Below are 23,241 nucleotides of genomic sequence, written 5' to 3'. Positions count from 1 at the left end.
TGTACTATCTGTGTGGATATTACTGCTGGAGTATTTTCCTGTCACTCATTAGAACTGAAGACATGCCTTTTGTATAATTTACCAAAACCTCTTCAACATTACAGAACATATCCAGTTGTATGCAGTAAATGCAACGAATGAACTAAGGCCGGCCATAGACTTTTTCAAATTTCTTTCCTGCAACAACAGGTTGCTGGAAAGAATTTTGCACAGTTCCCCCGTCAGCACAGACAGCTCTGACAGGGGAATCCCTCCTGCTGATACATTGTATTCCCCTGGCGGGGGTTGGGGAAGCCATCCCCTCCGGGAGAAGACAATGATTATTACTAGCGGCTATAGCAGCCGTTAGTGATAATCACAAGTAAAATACAGGAGGCTGGTTGTACCCAAGTTGATCGATCAACTGGGTACATTCAGCCTGCCCATACACGGTTCGAATCTCGGCCGGTTCCTGCATAACCGGCTGAGATTGGAACTGTCTATGGCTGGCTTAACTACTACTAGATAAAGCTGATGGCAAATATTTTAAGAAGGCCAGAACTTACTTCTTACAAATGTCTATTTCCTTTACACAAATTGCAGGAGAAGAAAATATACTACATTGATGAAATTTCTGTGAATTTTACTTGGAATTCTACCGGTAAGTCATATTAAAAGTCCTACATACATAACTGTGTGAAATGACAAAAGCCACACACTGTTCTTTTTGCCTCAATTTCAAGAATTTTTTTTTTAAATAAAAAATAGTTATTACTTTGAAATAAAATCAGTGCCTTGCCAGGAAAAAGCAACTGGATTTTGCTTTAAAAGAGAAACTGAACAATGGAAACTGTACCCAACAAAAGACAGGCAGGAGGCCTGAGCATAGGCGTGCACAGGGGGTGTGCCAGGTGTGGCTGGGCACACCCTAAGCACTCTGTGCGGTGCCGATTCCCCCATTGCCCAGGCTTCCCCACATGTTGCCCACCTCCACAGCGGTGCTGCTGGCTTTCCTCCTCTTCTCTCCCCCCGGCTGCTGTGGGGGAGGTTTCAGGATGGAGAACAGGGGAAGAAGCTAATCAATATGTAATTTACTGACCCCTTCCTTTTCTTAATGAACACAGTGAAAACACTCACTGTGTTCAATCATAACTGAAGCATTGGAAACTGTGCTTACTATGCTTCAGTTTGTGAATGAATAAGAAGTCGCTCAACACAGAGCACTTCCCATTCATTCACCGTCCAGTGCAGCTGAGGCTGCAGAGAAAGGCGTGTGTTTGAGCTTTGGGGTGCAGAGCCTAATGCAATAGGCTGTGCACACCTATGGGCCTGAGACTAGTCACTAGCTTTGCTTATAGTCTTTCTCCAGCTGATCCTTGCCCCATTACTGACTTACTATGCCTTGTTCTTCACTGTGTCTGTGTGCAGCCATCTTGGTAGAGCCAGACTTTTAATTCTTCAAGTCAGAGTCTCCAGCAAGAAAAACAGTGAGCAGCACAGTCATGGCATCTGAATCTTCTAAGGAACAGGAACAGGGCACAGGCTCCCTTTGAAGGAATGTATTTAATCAGCTAGGAGACTATATTTCTAGGTACACATTCATCTACATTATACATTGTAGTTGTAGCACACCTGATAGTTTTCCCATTCATCATACACACAATTTCTTCCTAAAGTCCTTGTGCTTTGTTGTTAACGCTCAAGCTAAATTACTTCTATGCTTTGCATCTTCATCATCTGCCATCTAAGGTTATCAGAATTTCTTCTTTGCTCCTAGAACACTGGAATGGTACAGCTAGAAATCTAACGCTGTTACGTACGGACGTTGGTTATGCGGCAAAATGTAAGAGCACACCAACAGTAAAGCTGGCCGGTAATTTAAGTCTCTCAATAGCGGATGTGAAATTACAGGCTTTTCACATTCGCGATGGCACCTTTGGCAAAGGTAAGCACTAAAGCCGCACAGTTCATTTTGACCGTGAATGTTAATGCGGAATTGTTGTTTCAATTTTGAGAACCTAATTTTCCTCTGAATTAAACAGCTATAAATTAAATATAGATAAATAACTGTAATTCCACTGAAGATCTACATTTTTTATATAAAAAACTTGTATATAAGTTGAAATACCTACTTAGCTAAATGTATTTAGTTTAGGAAATGTATATTGTCTGTTCTTTTTTTTTCAAAATGTATAGACATCATCCCTCATGTGAAAGTAACAATGGCTGTGTCTGCAGTTTTGATATGCAAACATATGCCATAAATATAATATAATAATACAATCAGCATATTAGCAAATTTTAAAAACATGGATACATTATAATAAGACATTTCAACATTTGTGTTCTTCCTCTTTCGTTCACATGCTTCCAGTTCTAGTCATTTTCTAAATTACTCCTATGTGCTTATTGGTTATTACTTTCAGATGTATTGCAATACCACATTACAAAATACTCGTTCTTCCTCTTTCTCCCATGTGCTCACAAACCCTTGCACAGCCATCATTTTCCTTCATGACTTCCTCATGTTAGAGGGAAATCATGTGTCCAAATCTTGTGATCCTAGCTGTCTGTTTTCTACAGTCATTCCCTGCAGTATACTGTACATGCCTCAATGATAACTGTTTACTTTTACTATTATTCTTTATGCGGCCCTCAAAGAACTTCTTGGGTTCTTCTTCCAAGAAGCTCACCCCCCAATCTTGTACTCTGCTGTCTACCCTCCTGCCACGCAGCTGACACTGCAAACTCTACTGGTTGGGTATCTTTAACGTATGTACTATATATTTGCAAAAACAATCCTATTTACTGTTACAGAGAGGTGATGAACATAGGAATAAATCATTTTTTTATGTAATGAGCAGAAGAAAATGTCAATCTGAGAGAGTTTGCAGCAGTTGTTGTGTGGCATCTGCGATGATATATGATGAGCACCACAATGAATAGGGAAGGATTGTTTTTATTGCTTATTGGGCCCATTCAGCCTGCAGCTTTATACTTATCTCACTTTTGCTGCTCCTTTTCCCTGCAGGAGTGATGAAAAGAAAGTATTGACTTGTCACTTAAAGCGGAGTTCCACACAACTTCATAAATTCACCTTATTACAAAGCTGGCATAACATACATTGTCAAATGGCAATATTTTATTTTTTTTCTTAAGGGTTCCCTTTTTAGGCTTCATTTATGTGGCGTTTCCTGTGTCAGCCACCCGCGGGTATTGCCATCATATCCGGCGGCACATTGTCTCCTGGGGCGGCGTACTGTCTCCTGGGAGCTATGAATCAATCTTCCCAGGAATCAGTGTGGCTAGCCGCCGCTAACTGTCGCGATCTTCCAAAACCGGAAGTGACGCGATGACGTCAGCACCTCTTGGAGGCGTCTATCTTGTTTACCTTCATTGTCATCACAACAGGGCTGGCACTTCCGATGACGCCGATCGTTGTGATGGCAACGTCGGTAGCTTACGGCACTGCGCACAGTACATAATGCGCATGCGCAGGAACGAGCGGTGCATGCTGCTGGCTCAGCATGCACCATATCCGGAACTGTCTGCTTGTGGGCTTCACATGCCCACAGGCAAGACGAAAACTGAAAAGACAATAATTAACAAATTAATTACAAACCGCGCTCCCTGTAAAGTGCAAGTGCAGATAACACACTCTAATGTAAACAAAATAAAATGTAGTGTATAAATAATGGCAATAGTGATACTCATAAATAACTATCAACTAAGTGAAATCAGCAGATAATCAAACATCAAAAATTGAAAAATCAAAAACAAAAACAAAGACAAGTGAAAGCAATAGTTCAAATTCAAAATAAATTCAAAAATTATATTAAAAAAATGTATGTGTTCAATGTGTATGTTTATGCGTTTCACATGTTTGATGATTTTTGATATTGCTTTTACTTGAACTATTGCTTTCACTTGTCTTTGTTTTTGATTTTTCAATTTTTGATGTTTGATTATCTGCTGATTTCACTTAGTTGATAGTTATTTATGAGTATCACTATTGACATTATTTATACACTACATTTTATTTTGTTTACATTAGAGTGTGTTATCTGAACTTGCACTTTACAGGGAGCGCGGTTTGTAATTAATATGTTAATTATTGTCTTTTCTCTTTTCAATTATCGTTATAACATGCTGCTCCTTAATCAATTTTATATTAGTCTAACCAGGTTCCATTTGCGCGGGTTGGTAGTTCCTACCATTTATTATAAGACGAAAACTGCCATCACTAAATTATATAACATCGTTTTTGATTTGAAAGCAGACATCGGAGGGATATATAAGATAAAAGAAGTGAGTGTTACATTTTCATTACATAAATGTACGAATTGTAAAAAAAAAAAAAAAAAAAATTGATTTGAGGTTGGAACTCCGCTTTAATGGCCCCTAAACATGATCAGAAAATCGTACGAAAATACTGCTTTGAAGCGACTGTATGATAATCTGATCGTTAGTACACAGCTTTCGAGAGCCAACAGTTCATGGACAAGCACGAAAAGTTTTCTCGTGCAATACCACGATCGTTCAATTTTCATTTAATCGGTACAGTTTTCATCTGAAAATACACTACAAATAAAATACGATACATTATATCACTTTTTGTTCTGTTGTATGAGAATTTTTCGGAACTTCATTAACCTCTTCATTTAGTACACATTGCTAGTTTTTTTACGTTCAACGCAGTGGACTGAAGAAAAAACTGACAGCTCAGGTTGGAGCTACTGTATTAACGGTCCAATGTTAGTACAGCAGTCTTTCCTGCTATTGTATTGTGTTCTGAGAGGGGGACAGCTCCCCCGCCAGAACACTCCGACCATTGGCTGAGAGCGCTGATTGGGATCTGGTCAGCAGACCTCTTTCGGTGGTGCCCCTTCAACAGAAGCCGGCCGAATGGCTGGCTTCTGTCAGACCGGCTGCAGTACACACTGACAAATGCTGCTCAAGATTCGGCTTGTGTGTATGGGGCTTTACACAGGTCTAAAGACCCTCTCCCCACCCACATGTGACAGCAATGAGACTCCAATCATCAAGCACCAGTGTTGTTACGTTGGAAGAGGGAGTTGGTCTTATGCTCTCAATGGGCACATATATCAATATATAAGTGAAACAATGCAAAATTCAAATATATAAAAGTGGTGTATATGGAAATGTGAAAAAGTCCAATAAATGAAAAAAATCTGTTTGAAGAGGCCTTATGGACCAGCTGGACCACAGGGCAACTCTCATCCAGATGGTTATGTAAAGAAAAAACGCTTCCATATGGTGTAGGTCAAAAAACTAGGTTTCTTATTTCTAAAAACCAACATACAGTAATAAAGATAAACTGTGATCACAGAATAAAATTCAGGGCAATATGGGGAGCGATAAGCCTAGCTTGACGCGTTTTGACCAATAAGGCCTTCAACTGGGGCATAAAACAGCTCCCCCCATTGCTTGTATTTATAGACTACATAGGAATGAAGACCAGTAATTGAGGACCAATCAGCCCCTGGAGATTCCAAAGCCAATGATTGGAGCGGAGACAGTCACCTTACCGTACTTTTTCACATTTCCATATATGCCACTTTTATATATTTGAATTTTGCATTGTTTCACATATATTGATTTATGTGTTCACTTGTTAGCTCTACATTATCCACCATTCACATTTTATGTTTGTCACATTTTTTATGTAGCTGCTTTTTTCTTGTTATTTGAAGTTAGCGCAGTAACTCCCACATTCACATTATGCTCTCCATTACCAAAAGAACTAGGTATATCACTTTGCTTCACATGCACGTACATAGCTTGGGAGGTAGGGTGAGGGTTGGTCATTATGGGAAGGTGAGTATAAGCCACTGTGTGGGCTGCAATTAAAGGGAACTTGTTGCCTTGCCTGACATGTATAAAGCATAAGTTCAGTTTAAACTGCTTGTAACATTATACATTAATAACTTATCCAGGTCTTAGTCTAAAATTTCTTAGAAGACTCTGTGCTAAATTTTGCAGTGCAGCAATGCTAATCTAGGTATCCATATTTGTTAGCAGGGCCCTGATTTGTTGCCAGCAATGGTCATGCTGGCCAAGGGCCCCTCCCACCATCCTCTCAAAACAGGACAATTGGGTAATACACACCTGAACTATGAAGAAACTCAGCCATCTCAGTTACTCCAGTTACTTAAATGCTCCTGGCCAGAGGCCAAACTCCAGAAATATTGGAATGCCCATGCAATCAGCCATTTCAACGTTTTATTGTAACCTGAACAGAGTGCAGAGTTCTCTGTTCTCTCCCACATCCACCTGTTACAAGTATAACTGTACAGTCTGAATCCAAATGTAACACAGGGTTGCTGACCAGCACTTCCATATCCCTCAGTTGTAAGGTCATACACACTGTAACCTACAGCTAATGTCTTGCAGGCTATCTCTTCCCATCAACCTCGGCTCTATAGTTCTTCCAGCCCTGGAATAAAATGGAATAAGTTAACTCCACCTAAAGTACCCTCTCAGAGACAGGGTTCCCCTAAAAGGGTCCCCGTTCCCCCCACCCCCCTGAAAGGTGCCAAATGAATGTGGCATCGGAGGAGGGGAAGAAGCGTATAAGCGGAAGTTCCTCTTTTGGATGGATCTTCGCTTTAAGGCTCCAGTATAATCAGTTGGACTTATGGATGTTAGACGTCATTTAGAATACTGTATACAGTTCAAAACTTATCATAGAAAGTATTATTTTACAGAAAAAGTAGTTGATTCCTTGAATAAACTTTTAGTAGAGTGAACAGTAAGTGGATTAAAATATGCCTGGGACAAACATAAATCTATACTTAAACAAAAAAAGTAAAAAAAAAAAAACAAAAGAAATATATATATACAGTGTGTGAGTGTATATATATATATATATATATATATATACGTGTGTGTGTATATATATGTATATATATATATTATATATATATATATATATATATATATACAGTATCTCACAAAAGTGAGTACACCCCTCACATTTTTTAAAATATTTTATTATATCTTTTCATGTGACAACACTGAAGAAATGACACTTTGCTACAATGTAAAGTAGTGAGTGTACGGCTTGTATAACAATGTAAATTTGCTGCCCCCTCAAAATGATTCAACACACAGCTATTAATGTCTAAACCGCTGGCAACAAAAGTGAGTACACTACTAAGTGAAAATGTCCAAATTGGGCCCAAAGTGTCAATATTTTGTGTGGCCACCATTATTTTCCAGCACTGCCTTAACCCTCTTGGGCATGGAGTTCACCAGAGCTTCACAGGTTGCCACTGGAGTCGTCTTCCACTCTTCCATAATGATATCACGGAGCTGGTGGATGTTAGAGACCTTGAGTTCCTCCACCTTCCATTTGAAGATGCCCCACCGATGCTCAATAAGCAAAAGATTGTCGCTCCACTCTCTCAAATCTGTAACAAGACACCCACCCTAATAGGACTCACAGATGCTGGCTCTGCACAAGCTTGAGGAAAGAAAAAGATCCTGGACAGCCGCACACCATAGAAGGCATCTTTGATGATATGAACAAATAAAATCCAAATGCAGTCACCTCATGTACAGAGAGGAACAGGAAAAATAGCTAACGCGCGCTTATTCATAGCTAAATGATTAAAGTTTGATCATGGGTATATATAGGGACTTCAAGTTTTGATAGCCAATCAAAAAAGGGTCTCAAATGGAGACCTGCCCAAATAATCGAACTCTAGAACAACACCCAAGAGATAGGAGACACTGGGGATGTGAATTTTAAATCAAAGATTGAAGACAAGATAATATGACAATATAATAATGCCTGTAAAGGTCCACCAAACTAAGTGAACCAATGCGCATATATATATATATATATATATATATATATATATATATATATATATATATATATATATATATATATATAAACAAAATTCATGAAAATGCAAAACATGCTGAAACTATACAAAATCGCAAAATAACATATACATGAAATTTATGTGGAAATATCAATAATCCTATTCCCAGCACTATCAATAATGTCTTGGTAACTGCATATATATATACACATCATCCTGAAATATATAAACCTAATTACATTTGAAAATTGTGTAGATAAAAATCTTAATTTTCGTTAAAAATGATTATGTATAAATCATTATTCCCACATAAATCCATGCACTCAGGAGAAACGCAAACCCCACTTGACGACATCTGGAATCCATTCATGTTGGATTCATAAACAAAAGATACATCTCAAATTTGTAACAAACGGCAAAGAAAAAAAGAGAAGAAAAAGTCAGAAAATCGCCATCAGATAGGGAAGCATTTGAATGGTGCATGGAAAAGGTGGGAAAATAAAGGGGGACCCTAGAGAAGTTACGTAAACATATTTTTAATGGACTAGCTATAGATGCTACATAACGTAAACTTCAGACAGTGGTCAAAAAATTCATAGAGATCTATAAATATTACATGGATGGCTATGCATAGACACACTTGTCTTTGTACTCCTCACCTGGTTGCCACCACACACGCTTGACACCATCTGAACCAAATAAATTTATCTTGGTCTCATCAGACAGCAAATGTACACTGTTATACAAGCTGTACACTCACTACTTTACATTGTAGCAAAGTGTCATTTCTTCAGTGTTGTCACATGAAAAGATATAATAAAATATTTACAAAAATGTGAGGGGATACTGTATATATATATATATATATATATATATGTATATATATATATATATATATATATATATATATATATATATATATATATATACATAGCTCCCAACTGTCCCTGATTTCGAGGGACTGTCCCTGATTTGGAGCAATGTCCCTCTGTCCCTCATTCCTCCTCATTTGTCCCTCATTTTGGTCTGATCTATATAGATGTATATAAAATGCACTTTTTACCTATCAAAAAGTTTTTTCCAGTACTTAACCTTTCATCTGATTTCTAAATTGATGCATTTGTAAATTCCAAAAGCCAATGTAAAGGAATAGTAGTGGTAAAAAAAAACACCTATGGGTTTAACCAATCTTGTTTTTTTGTACAATTCTCCTTTAATGGGGCGTGGCAAGGGGTGTGTCCTATGCCTGCATACTTTTGCCGATCGGTGTCCCTCATTCCCATATTAAAAAGTTGGGTGGTATGTATATATATATATATATATATATATATATATATATATATATATATATATATATATATACTATATTGTCAAAAGTATTGGGTTAGAGTGGAGACTGCGAGTCAGGGCTTCTCGTCCAACATCAGCGCCTGACTTCACAAATGTGCTTCTGGAAGAATGGTCCTAAACCTTGTGGACAGTCTTTTCAGAAGAGTTGAAGCTGTTATAGCTGCAAACTTTGGACCAACTCAATATTTAACCCTACGGACTAAGACTGGCATGCCATTAAAGTTCATGTGTGTGTAAGGGCAGGCGTTCCAATACTTTTGACAATATAGTGTATGTGTCAAAAAACGAGGCAGACACAATGGACCAGTTGGCCTTTTTTCTGCTGTCACACCACAAGAACACAAGTGTGAAAATGGGATATTTAGTTTCTCTATGGCCTACTTCTGATCACACAATGGTTGCTTCCATGCATGTATTTGTGCAAAGACAAAAGCATGCCATAAACACAACAAACAGGTGGTGTCAGTGGCTTCTATTTTACAAGGAGGAAACGATAATATAATAGGAAAAGAAGCATAACAGCCACACCTACAGGATTGTGCTTTGTAATACCTGTGTGGGCATAGGAATCCATTCTGCTGCAATGTACATTTCTCTCAAGCTCAAGCATCAGCCAAATGTCAACTGGGCTGATTCTAATGTTACTTATTGGTGCAGCCAATACCCAAACATTTAGACCACCCGGCAAAGATTTCCTCATGTCACATTATTACATTTGATATGCTTTTCATAATTTGTTTACATTTGTCGGTGCTTTTATCTTAAGTGATTATTCTGAAATTTTTCAAAACTAGTGAATGTGTACCCTTTTCAGAATGGGCAAGGTTGGGGATATTAGAAGTACTGTTGAAGAGCAGTTTTAGTGGTTAAGGTGTGGTGGCTAAGAAGCACAATGCGAACGTTGAGGATCGAGGCTTGTGTGCAAGGGGAGGGGAGTAAAATGATTTTAAAATCATTTTTAAATTATTTGGAGTTGTTTTAGAAAATATGGTTCAAAGAAAATGAAAGATATGTCCCAGCAGTCAGCTTTTTAATGCAATATCAAAATAGAAGTATGTATCTGACTGGTTGCTAATTTAAACATCTGGATTTTTTTTTTATAACTTGTATTAATCGGTCACACTGTGGCTTATTATATCATATTGTGGCTCTAAAAATAGTTGTGGACCTCTGCATTCTTAATGCTCCAAGGAAGTAATTTCCGATTCATTCTTGTTGATGTTGTCAGACATTCCAAGGATTCTATGGAATTATTTAAACATTTATAGATTAAAATGAACTTCTCAGAATAGGAATTGAATAACTGTGACTGATACGGCAGAGGGTCAGAGGTCTGCTAATTATATGAAAGTTGCTGGCCTGTCAACTACCTGACCGTAAAGTAGAACTATAATCAAAACCTTTTTTTTTTCTATTTGGATAGAGTGAAGGGTATAACCCCTGTCCGTTTTTTTTTTCCGCCATCTGTTTCCTGTTGGGGAAATTTACCTTCACTCCCTGTTCCATGGCCAAAACAGGAAGTGACAAAATCCCTGCAAATTAGCGGAATTCCTTTGGGCCCCCCAGGTCACCAGAACCAGTATGCCCATCGGAAAAAATTTCCCCTCTTCTACACCTCTTTCACACTGGGGCCACCCGTATGTTCACGGTAAAGCACCGCTCGTTTTAAAGCGCATTTACAGCTTTCAGCCACTAGCGGGGCACTTTTTCCCATGTTGCAGGGCTTCCGAATCGCTTTTCAGGCAATTCGGAAGTGCTGACAATTCATTGCAATGGGCAGGGGCGTTTTGGGAGCGCTGTATACAGTGCTCCCAACCCGCCCCAAAGATGCTGCTTGCAGGACTTTTCCGAACGTGCCGCAAGCGCAGCGCCCGGGTTTAAAAGCACTCATTGCAATGAATGGGAGGCGCTTTTCAGGCGCTTTACAGGTGCTATTACTAGCGCTAAAACACCTGAAAACTGCCTCAGTGTGAAAGGGATCTTATTTTTCTGGGATCAACCCAAAATTTGGGATTTTCTTTGACTTTCACTTTAAATTATAATGGTAAACAGGACAAATAGAAAAAAACTAAAAAAACTGACAGGTGTTCTAATCCATCCCCTCTCTGTCCAAAACAAGAAAAAACAGTTTTGCCTTTAGTTGTACTTTAAAATACACTATTTTGCCAAAAGTATTGGGATGCCTGCCTTTACACACACATGATCTTTAATGGCATCCCAGTCTTGTGTGTCTATGGAATTGTTTGACTATTCTTCCAGAAGCGCATTTGTGAGGTCAGGCACTGATGTGGACAAGAAGGTCTGGCTCTCAGTCTCTGCTCTAATTCATCCCAAAGGTGTTCTATTGGGTTGAGGTCAGGACTCTGTGCAAGCCAGTCAAGTTCCTCCACCCCAAACTCGCTCATCCATGTCTTTATGGACCTTGTTTTGTGCACTGGTCCAAATCATTTGGTAGAGGGGGATTATGGTGTGGTGTTGTTTTTCAGGGGTTTGGCTTGGCCCCTTAGTTCCAGTGAAGGGAACTCTTAAGGCATCAGCATACCAAGACATTTTGTACAATTTCATGTTACCAACTTTGTCATAGTGGCCAACATTTTTTGCCAACTTTTTTGGCTGTAGGCGGAGTCTTATTTTAATTAGGGGCGGGGCATGCGTTTGTAGGCGTTAAATGGCAAAAGGAGGAAAAATGCGTTGCGCGTAGCGCCAAAATATGGGCATGGTTTATGTTAATTAGTGGGTGTGGCTTACATGGGCATGATTCAATGAGGGTGTGGTTAGAGTCTGAGATGAATGAGAGGTGGAGAAAGAAAGGGGAAAAGAGGGAGGGAGAGAGAAAGAAGGAAAGAACGAGGGAAGGAAAGAGGGATGGAGGGACAGCAGGCCCAGATCCTACACCACAATAGAAATCTGTATTCCAGAGTTTAACAAATCAGCAGCTAAAGACACTCCAAACACCTGGTGTTAGCGCTTCAATCATCCCGGTACCATGGTTGTTATGGTGTCAGGGTGATTGAAGCGCATTATTACTATTATTACATCGTAATATAGAATAAAATCATTCAACTCACCATAATCCAGAATCAGTGGGGCCCCGAGCGTGTCACCTGCCACCAGATGCCATCAGGAGCCCCCAGCAGAGTCCATCCTTACATCAGGTGCCCCCCACAGAGTCCGTCCTTACATCAGGTGCCCCCGGAAGCAGAGGCCCTCCTTACAGATCTGTGTCCCTGGCAGCGGAACCCCTCCTTACATCTGGTGTCCCCAGCAGTGGAGCCCCCCTTTACATCTGGTGTCCCCAGCAGTGGAGCCCTCCTTTACATATGGTGTCCCTGGCAGCGGAGCCCCTCCTTACATCTGGTGTCCCTGGCAGTGGAGTCCTCCTTTACATCTGGTGTCCCCCAGCAGCGGAGCCATACTTTACATCTGGTGTCCCCGGCAGTGGAGCCCTCCTTTACATCTGGTGTCCCTCTGCAGTGGAGCCATCCTTTACATCTGGTGTCCCCAGCAGTGGAGCCCTCCTTTACATCTGGTGTCCCTGGCAGTGGAGCCCTCCTTTAAATTTAGTGTCCCAGGCAGTGGAGCCCTCCTTTACATCTGGTGTCCCCGGCAGCGGAGCCCTCCTTTACATCTGGTGTCCCTGGCAGTGGAGCCATCCTTTAAATTTAGCGTCCCAGGCAGTGGAGCCCTCCTTTACATCTGGTGTCCCTGGCAGTGGAGCCCTCCTTTACATCTGGTGTCCCTGGCAGTGGAGCCCTCCTTTACATCTGGTGTCCCCGGCAGTGGAGCTCTCCTTTACATCTGGTGTCCCTGGCAGTGGAGCCCTCCTTTACATCTGGTGTCCCCGGCAGTGGAGCCCTCCTTTACATCTGGTGTCCCTGGCAGTGGAGCCCTCCTTTACATCTGGTGTCCCCCAGCAGCGGAGCTGTGGAGAGAGACAAAAAGAGACTGGCATTACATTATTTTGTGTGGCCACTACTGTTAACTCACTACTAAAACAACCCAGAGACCCTAAATTACAGCAGTTCCCTACTTATATTGCAGCCCTTCTTGGCTTCAGATAACACCATTTTGAGTATGGGTTTGTGGAGAAAGGGAAGAGGGACTGGCATCAAATCATTTTGCATTATATTGCTGGAACCTAAAGCCTCTCAGCAATAGATGTGGCCTCTACTGCTCATCCATAAACAACCAAGCAGAATGAAGCAACGAGGAGTCCCTACATTTTAGCAGTTATTTGCTTACATTAGGCCCCTTTCACACTGGGGCGGGAGGTGCGTCGGCGGTAAAGCGCAGCTATTATTAGCAGGGCTTTACTGTCGTTTTAGCAGCGGTATTTGGCCCGCCCCACTAGCGGCCAAAAAAGAGTTAAAAACCACCGCAAAGCGCCTCTGCAGAGGTCCTGCTAGCACCACACCGAAAATGCTGCTGGCAGGACTTTTTATCCTGTCCTGCTAGCGCACCGCTCCAGTGTGAAAGCCCCGACATAGTAGCGGCTGTTTCGGGTTGGTTTGCAGGCGCTATTTTTAGCGCAATAGCGCCTGCAAACTGCCCCAGTGTGAAAGGGGTCTTACAGTCCTTCCCTGTCTCAGAAAACAACATTTTGAATAGAAGTTTGTGGAGGGGGTGGGAAGAAGAGCTGGTATTAAATCACTTTTCATAGTATTGCTGGAATTTAGGGCCTCTCAGGTATAGATATGGCCACTACTTCTCACTCATTACTAAACAACCAATCAGAGAGGGAGAAGGAAGAAAAACTGATATTGCTCATAGCACTAGCAGTATTTACAGATATGTGGTTGAAGTTATCTGTCATGCCTGTCACACATGACATGTTGGAAGGTTATGGTTTGCTGCTCTGTTCCCATAGATACCTCAGCATATGTAACACTTGTTGTCAGTGCTGAATTCCCATTAAGGACACTAGCATGTTATCTGAAGGTGTATTGAATGCTGAGCTCTGTATAATCCTGCACTCTGTCATGTGTCACAATGCATGAAGGGAAAGCCTGGAGTTCTGCATACATAAGTGAAAATTCAAGCTCTGCAAAAACCTCCTTATCCAACATCTCCACACGTGACAGAAATCAGAGGAGCCATAATTCAACTGCAAGGCTAAGACAATATGTTCCTATCCCCATGTGCACAGCATGAACATTATACAGTATATTATGTTTAGACATTTTAGTGAGCTGAATAATATAAATAATCACATAGGAATGTTAGTCATTTCACATCATTTTAAAATCATGTATCCTCCTTCTTGTATCTAAAATCAGGCTCAGTTCACTAACTTCTTTACCATTGTTTCCTGTAAGGAGATTAATTTAAATCCATCCAGGGAGATATTTTGTTCCTCCTGTTCAGTGCAGAAAGGAGGGGCCGATCCCTGCAGCTAACCCAGGCTGGAGATTTGTGAAGAGAGAAGCCGATTCATTGGCTGCACGGATCGGCCCCTCCCCTTTCCACCAAACATGAGGAACAAGAGGTGATGTAGCTGAAACACAAGAGCAAAGCTCTCACAGGGGCGCCGCCTTCCATTTTGTTGAAGTCAAGAGCCGGAAAACTGCTCCAGAGCCAAACATTCCCAGTTTTCCAAGGACAAAACTCAAAATCCCGATTCGGGACGGCCTCCTATCGGGACGAGGGTCCCAAAATCGGGATTGTCCCTGGAAAATCGTGACTGTTTGCAACTATGCTTTGTGGGAACAGTTTGGGGATGGCCCCTTCCTGTTCCAACATGACTGTGCACCAGTGCACAAAGCAAGGCTCATGAAGACATGGATGAGCGAATTTGGGGTGGAGGAATTTGACTGGCCTGCACAGAGTACTGACCTCAACCCAATAGAACACCTTTAGGATGAATTAGAGCGGAGACTGAGAGCCAGGCCTTCTTGTTCAACATCAGTGCCTGACCTCACAAATGTGCTTCTGGAAGAATGATCAAACATTCCCATAGACACACTCCTAAACCTGGTGGACAGCCTTTCCAGAAGAGTTGAAGCTGTTATAGCTGCAAAGGGTGGGCCAACTCAATATTGAACCTTACGGACTAAGACTGGGATGCCATTAAAGTTCATCTGCATGTAACGTCAGGCATCCTAATATTTTTGGTAATATAGTTTATATCTAAAGGGAAAGCATTTTTTTAGATTTAGAGTGGTGACTGTGAGGGATTTGAACCATTGCCAGGTTTGTATGAATTCCCATGTCCCCCCCTTTAGGGAACTTTAAATGTCCTGATTTATAAAGGCACTAGGGATAAAATCCAAAATTTAGAGTTGCTACCAGAGCAGGAATAGAGGGGAAATCTTCCAATTGGGTCTACAGGACAGGAAGCAAATGGAAATCTCCCTGATGAGACAGTGATGGCAATACTAATAAAAATCAAAAGTTTTAGTGGTCTTAATCCTCACCTACTTACCTTGGCTAAGGCAAGGTAAATGAGGCTAATTAATGAGAGGGCACAAATCCTAAATAAAGCCTTGTACACACGGGATGAATGTCGGGAGACATCGGGCAGTTAAAAAAAGAAATTGCCAGGCGTTTGGCTGGCTTCTGTCAAACGAGCATGATGTAAAACCAGCAGCTGGCCGCCTCCCAATCAGTGCTCTCAGCCAATGGTGGAGAGCTGAGGGCGCTGTTTAGGAGTCGGTCGGCAGTGTTTTTTTTAGCATGCTCTTTTTTTCATCAACCCACTGGGTTGAACGAAAAAAAACTCATAGTGTGTACCAGGCTTAAGGTCCCTTTCACACAACCATCCCATTCAGATTCACCTTTCAGTTTTTCAGGCTGATCTGAATGGAATCTCAATGTCAATCTGTGGGTTAAATGATGTAAACAACTGTGCATTCATTTGCACTCAGTTATCTAGGTTAAAAAAAAAAATGAAAAGAGTTTGTGTCCTTTTCTAGACCTAATGTGAGACCTAAGTCTCCTTATCGAATTCCAGTAGGTTACTAAAGTATGAAAATTCTCGTACGACAGAAAAAAAATGTGGTGATGTAATGTATTTGTATTGTATTTTCGGACGAAAACTGTGCTAATTAAACGAAAATCGTACGATCTGGTATTGTATGAGAAAATTTTTTGTTTTTGTCCCTTCGGAAAATTTCAGACGAAAGCTGTGTACTAACGTTTAGATTGTCGTACGATCATCTCTAAAGCGGAATTTTTCGTCCAGTTTTTTATTAAAGCGGTAGTAAACCGCAGGCTTTTTTTTTTTTAAACCTGCAAGGCAATGTCATAATGTGTTAGTATGCATCGTATACTAGCACATTACATGAAACATACCTTAGAACGAAGTCCTCCAGCAGAGGTCTTCCTTCCGGGTTTGCAGACTCTGGCTGTGAGTGGCTGAAGTCGCGATGACGTCACTCCTGTGCACGTGTGCGTGAGCTGCGGTCTACCGCACAGGACTCTGAAGGATCGGCACGGTTATGCCATTCCTTCAGAGCGCATTCACAGGTGATGTCACTGGCTGCATCTAAAGTAAATATCTCCTATAGGGTGCACGTCTATGAGATATTTGCTGTACCTAGAGGTAAGCCTTATTATAGGCTTGCCTATAGATAAAAATCATGCATGGGAGTTTACTTCCACATTAAGTCTTGGGTTCAAGGAGGAGAAAAAACTGAATAGACAGGGATGTCACAAAAGTGACGTCTGCTTCGTGGCACTCCGATTCAGCAGGGGATCTGTTCAGAAGTCATCCATGAAAAAGGAGCCAAAGTAATCTTGTACAGGGCGTAAATAAAACAATTCTTACAGGTTCTCTTTAAGCTAGTGAGTGTCAGACAGAGAAAGAAAATCTTTTTATAGATTTGTTCAGGGTATTACAATTCATCTGCAAATTTCTACTCTGGCTTTATTGCAGAAAAGGTCTGTTATACAGACAGAAACAAAGTGTTAGTTCCAGTGGGTGTGGCCTTGGCGGTGGTGGGGCTGATACTCATTATCCTTCTCGTGGTCCTGCTCCTAAGAAGAAGGCGAAGCTCAGGATATGAACGAATTTGAGACGCTCACATTCACCACTCACAACAGACTTCATCACCTTACCTCAGGTTTTACAAGCATTTTGCTGCTGCCAAAAAACACAAAACTCTGAAACATTTTAATTTGTATTAGTTATGTAATGAAAACACTGATAGAAATAGTTTGGAGTTAGCCGACTGACATGATGAAAGCCAATATCTTTTTTTATAAAGAAGATCCATTATTAATAAAGGAACAACTAATTCAGCCAAACCCAGGGAGCAGATGTTCATTTTACAGATGATTGTAATATATTGTTTTTGGATCCCATAGTCCTGTGGTTCTCATTCAAGAGTCTGCAAGACGATGATTGATCTGTGATCACCCACATATAAACAAATTAAAATTATTTTAAATAAGAATTAGAAAGTGTTTGTGGTTTATTTTTCATCTCTTTCACGTAAAATGTGAAATACAAGTATTTTATTTATGTGTATTCATAGAAAGTCTTGTATGCTCTGAAAAGAATGCATGGTGTTTCATGAATAGAGAAGGGGATAGGAAAGGACTGGTGAAGGACATGAATAGAGAAGGGGATAGGAAAGGACTGGTGAAGGACATGAATAGAGAAGGGGATAGGAAAAGGCTGGTGAAGGACATGAATAGAGAAGGGCATAGGAAAGGACCGGTGAAGGACATGAATAGACAAGGGGATAGGAAAGGACTGGTGAAGGACATGAATAGAGAAGGGGATAGGAAAAGACTGGTGAAGGACATGAATAGAGAAGGGGATAGGAAAGGACTGGTGAAGGACATGAATAGAGAAGGGGATAGGAAAAGACTGGTGAAGGACATGAATAGAGAAGGGGATAGGAAAAGACTGGTGAAGGACATGAATAGAGAAGGGGATAGGAAAGGACTGGTGAAGGACATGAATAGATAAGGGGATAGGAAAGGACTGGTGAAGGACATGAATAGAGAAGGGGATAGGAAAAGACTGGTGAAGGACATGAATAGAGAAGGGGATAGGAAAGGACTGGTGAAGGACATGAATAGAGAAGGGGATAGGAAAGGACTGGTGAAGGACATGAATAGATAAGGGGATAGGAAAGGACTGGTGAAGGACATGAATAGAAAAGGGGATAGGAAAAGACTGGTGAAGGACATGAATAGAGAAGGGGATAGGAAAAGACTGGTGAATGACAGGATCCCTTTACTGTATTATTATTATTATACAGTTTGAGCAGCACTTTACGCTGTAAAAGAGCCACAGCTCTCATCCCCACAATGCCGGAAGTAAAGCATTGCCAGTACATTCTGGCATGAGTGAGACTAGGAATTTTAAACTAAACTGCATCGATCGAGACCTAGGATTACTGTAGACCCTGCAAAAGAAAAATTTCTGTCTAGTGGGTAGCAACTCCAGTCTTTTCACTGTTGAACACCTACAGGCATTGCTGTTAGCCAGCTCTGTGGTTTTACCTGTCGGGTACAACATCCCTTCCCTGTTTTGTAGTGATGTAGACGTTGGTGGGAGAAACCACAGAGCTCTCTAGGAGAAATGCTGACAAACCAGGAAGTGTCAGATAGCAGCGGTGTTCGTAACTCTACCTCAGAGCAAATATTGTTATAACCTACTGAACAAGTAAGTATCCAACTTCTTCTTTTACACAAGGGGTGCTGAAGAATGAATTCAATATCTAATATTCTTGTATATCAAGGGCGTTTCTGGATGAATAGCATTGATAGTCAGACTGACTTAAAAACAAAGTGTGTGTTTATTGTCACACAGCTGGCATCATAAATACAATGAAAAAAAGTATAACAGTTCAGTTTAGTGTAGGTAAAATATATGAAATTGAATAGTTATAAAGCTGTAATAAGCTTATGAAAACGTGTGCTACATGGCTGCTGCCTTCTGTCTCCATGCTGTCTTGTGTAACCAAAAAGAAGCAGGAAATTACGTTCTTAGACTTCTGGGAGAATTCAGCTGTTCCAACTTGTCAAAGTGTCTTCGTGTGAATATGTCTGTGTTCACTCTCCTAGTGGGTGTGTGTGTGTGTGTGTGTGTGTGTCTGTCTGACCTTCAATATCAAAGTGTTGGCTTTATATGTTACATGTGAACGTCATAACCTTACAAAAACGTAGAACCTTGTATGGCACACATTCATTTCTGCTAACTTCAGCAATATGCTATACAAAAGGAGATACTAACTCAGAGAATCATAAATGGAGTTTGATTGACAATCCCACATGTAACACTTGTAGTAATGTGCTGATCATGTAATGTCATATAACCAAACATCTAAGTAACTATATACTAATACTTATTAATATGACTGAGATTACACTAAACTAACTTAACAGGATATAAACAAATAAGTATTATTCCTCTAACTGCATAAATACTGGTCTATTCTGGACCCCCCTTAAGATTCTATACCAGATACCGTATATGTCATTCTCAAACAAACTACATACACCAGATACTTCTAGCAATACTCAGCTTTAGATGAGGATTTATTTTACTGAACATTTGATCAAGGTCATTCACACACACATATTTATTATGACTAATCATAAAACCAAATATGTTTGCAAGCTTGCCATGAATATAATATAACACCTATAAGTGCCGAATTATGAATTTGGAATAATATTCTAACAGGTGCTAAACCTATTGAAGAGCAAGTGATTTGGTAACCGGTCTCAACCACAATGAACTATGGGGTTTTACCACACCCCAAACCGCAAATGTAAACAAGCTCTTACTGTCATGAGCCCCCTATAAGACTGCTTTCACACTGATGCGCTGTGGTTTACCCACAATGTGGGTGCAGCACAGTTTACCTTCGGCTTTCCTGCGGGTTAGCTGCTTTCAGAAAGTGGCACCAAACTTGCAGGGTATAATAGAAGTCTATGGCTCAGTGCAGCCAACCTGCAGAAAAGCCACACGTGCACTGTACTATACCTGCGCATCAGTGTCAAAGCATTCTAATAACCCTTTTTTATAAGTGCTAATATGACCATTGCAAAAGTGCAGTGTATGATATTTAATACACTGACTTTTACCTCTTCCTGCTTCTGCTGACATCGCGCTCCAGACTGCTAGAAAGGTCCCAGGGTAAAGTGCACTTGGTATCACTCTGCCTGGCCGGCACTAAAGAGGAAACCCTAACTTATGTGGCTCCTGCTACCTTCATAGCTGTCTGCTTCCTGCTCTGCTGGCGCTGGCTCCATGCACTCTGATGCGCTGGGATAGCAGGTTAGTAACCCTTTGATTGAGATCTGGGGTTTTCCGACCCACCATCCCAGAGCATCGGCATGCGCATCCCTGGTTTGAGGTGGCAGGCCACAGGTTGAACACCCTTGTTTTGCACAGTGCCTTGCTCTCAAACTTTTTATCCTAGCAACAAGGTTGATTTGATGTGAGTATTTTAACCGCTAAGCCACCGCCCACCGTCATATGACGGCTGGACGAGGCTTCTGTTGTTCTGGGAGGACGTCATATGACGTCCTCGCCCTCCCGAGCCACTAGGGGGCGCGCGCGCGCGCCGCCGCCGGCGCGCGCGCGTGCCCGCTGCGTCACTCGGGACCCGGTGCGCGTGCCCGGCGGCCGCGATGTCCGCCGGGCACCCGCGATTGCCGGGTAACAGAGCAGGAGCGTGGATCTGTGCATGTAAACACAGATCCACGTCCTGTCAGAGAGGAGAGGAGACCGATGGCGTGTCCCTTGTACATAGGGACAGCGATCAGTCACCTCCCCCAGTCAGTCCCCTCCCCCCACAGTTAGAATCACCTCCTTAGGTCATACATTAACCCCTCGAGCGCCCCCTAGTGTTAACCCCTTCCCTGCCAGTCACATTTACACAGTAATCAATGCAATTTTATAGCATTGATCGCTGTATAAACGTGAATGGTCCCAAAAATGTGTCAAAAGTGTCCGATGTGTCCGCCGCAATATCGTAGTCACAATAAAAATTGCAGATCGCCGCCATTACTAGTAAAAAATAAATAAATAATAAAAATGCTATAAATCTATCCCCTATTTTGTAGACGCTATAACTTTTGCGCAAACCAATCAATATACGCTTATCGCAATTTTTTTTTACCAAAAATATGTAGAAGAATACGTATCGGCCTAAACTGAGGAAAAAATTTGTTAAAAAAAAAAAAAAAAATTGGATATTTATTTTAGCAAAAAGTAAAAAATATTGTGTTTTTTCAAAATTGTCCCTCTTCTTTTGTTTATAGCGCAATAAATAAAAACCGCAGAGGTGATCAAATACTACCAAAAGAAAGCTCTATTTGTGGGGAAAAAATGATAAAAATTTAATTAAGGTGCAGTGTAACATGACCGCGCAATTGTCATTCAAAGTGCGACAGCGCTGAAAACTGAAAAATGGCTTGGGCAGGAAGGGGGTGTAAGTGCCCTGTATTGAGGTGGTTAAATATGATTGGAACAGATTGGAAAATCAGAGATAACAATTTCAGTAATCAACAGTCAGAAATGAGCATTTTAGCACATTTTATTAAAGGAAACCTGAACTTGAGAAGTATGAATGCTACCACTTTCACAATACCCCCTAATCTTACTACAGGTTAGGGACACTTCATGGTTTCTTGCACCAGGGCCCTGAAGGTTCTAGTTATGCCTCTGGAAAGCATGTACCTAAAAAGCTTAAGACCCTGTTCATACCTCACGTAACATGAACTAGCGCTCCCTCTCGCGATATTTAAAGCGTGATTAACACAAGAGTACACTTTAATAGGCTGCTGTATGCAGATTTGTTGCCCAAAAGAAGCTCCTGCTCCTTTTTGGGTGACAAGCTTAGTGCAATTTTTAACCCCAGCTTTGCTGCGCAAATACAATTGCAGCATAATCACATCACATTTGGGATGTCATTAAAAATAATGGCACCCAGAGGCACATTGCACGTTCGCTTTATGTGAACATGGGTTCAAGGAGGGTAGATCTCTAAGGCCTCATTCCCACTTGTGCTGAGGCTTGTAGACTGTAAATGGGATGTTTGCTTTGGGGTTTGAGCCTACAGGTGGTGCGCACAGGCAGCCCATGTAAGTGTATGGGGATGCAAAGGCTGCACGGACAAAGCTACTCATCCTAATTTGACAGACATGATGGAGCAGGTGAGCAGGCCTGAACACAAATTGTGTGCTTTTGATGCTGCTCACCTTCACAACTGCCAAATTAGGATGAGTGACTGTGTCTGTGCAGGCGTTGCATCCCCATACACTTACATGGGCTGCCTGCACACAGCACCTGGAGGTTTAAGTCTAGGGTATGTTTAGGGCACCAGAAAAAGCAGTTATACTTACTTGTTTTCGGGAAGGGGGACAGCTGGTGTTCCCCCACTTTCCCCATGTGGACTGTCCCTTGGCATGCTCATGTTCACTACAGGGCTATAGATCCTGTATTGTACTCAGTGATGTAAGAGGACCTTGCATGACACAGGAAAGAAGAAGCTTGCGGGCTTTCAACCATTGAGTAATTGCCAGTTGAAGAATTCCAAATCATCCTGTGCAATCCTCTCAGTAGTTCCTATGAACAGTGAGCATAACACAACTACTTTACTGCTTACTGGTGTAGTGGGCAGACCTCAATGCCTCAGACACCCAGCCCAACTTGCCCACTAGCTATGCATATAGTTACATAGTTAGATTGAAAAAAGACACTAGTCCATCTAGTTCAACCAGTTAAAAAAAACATACAAATTGAATAGTTTATTGATAGACAGGCCAGGAGTGTCTTGGCCTCTTATACCCAATGATTCCTTCATAAAAGCGATTGGCAAACTATGGGCATATGATGAAGACTATGTAGGCCTTGGCATATAGGTGTCCGTTTATGAAGCAGTGAAATCTATTCACCGCTTCATTCTCCGGCATTCACAGTGAAGATCTTTCTCCTCTGTGTGCCAGTTTATGAAGCGGTGTAGATCGCTTCACCTTTGGAGGAGTGAAGAGATCTACAAACGCTTCTATGCAATGGAGAACGGCCCCTGATACTGGAATCTTGTGAGACTTTACGAGATTACAGTACCAGAAATACAGAGATGTCAGTTTATTA

The 23,241-nt window shown here is 41.3% G+C and overlaps 1 protein-coding gene across 2 annotated transcripts in view; it reads left to right on the top strand.

The window, feature by feature from the left end:
- The window catches only part of LAMP3 (lysosomal associated membrane protein 3), a 55,128-nt gene that overhangs the window by 20,451 nt on the left and 11,436 nt on the right, over positions 1-23,241 (top strand). The window contains exons 4-6 of one of the 2 annotated variants that reach the window (XM_073626292.1): positions 583-640; positions 1,757-1,924; positions 17,056-17,575. In XM_073626292.1, coding sequence (XP_073482393.1) covers positions 583-640; positions 1,757-1,924; positions 17,056-17,195 — 366 coding nt within the window. In that variant the 3' untranslated portion in view covers positions 17,196-17,575. Of the gene's footprint in view, positions 1-582; positions 641-1,756; positions 1,925-17,055; positions 17,576-23,241 lie in introns of those variants that run through there. The other variant, XM_073626293.1, reaches the window with a different exon arrangement.

The sequence above is a fragment of the Aquarana catesbeiana genome, linkage group LG04 (genome assembly GCF_042186555.1).
Source record: "Aquarana catesbeiana isolate 2022-GZ linkage group LG04, ASM4218655v1, whole genome shotgun sequence".
NCBI lineage: Eukaryota > Metazoa > Chordata > Amphibia > Anura > Ranidae > Aquarana > Aquarana catesbeiana.
The sequence above is the reverse complement of the archived record's forward strand: the minus strand, read 5'-3'. Positions and strand labels throughout refer to the sequence as shown.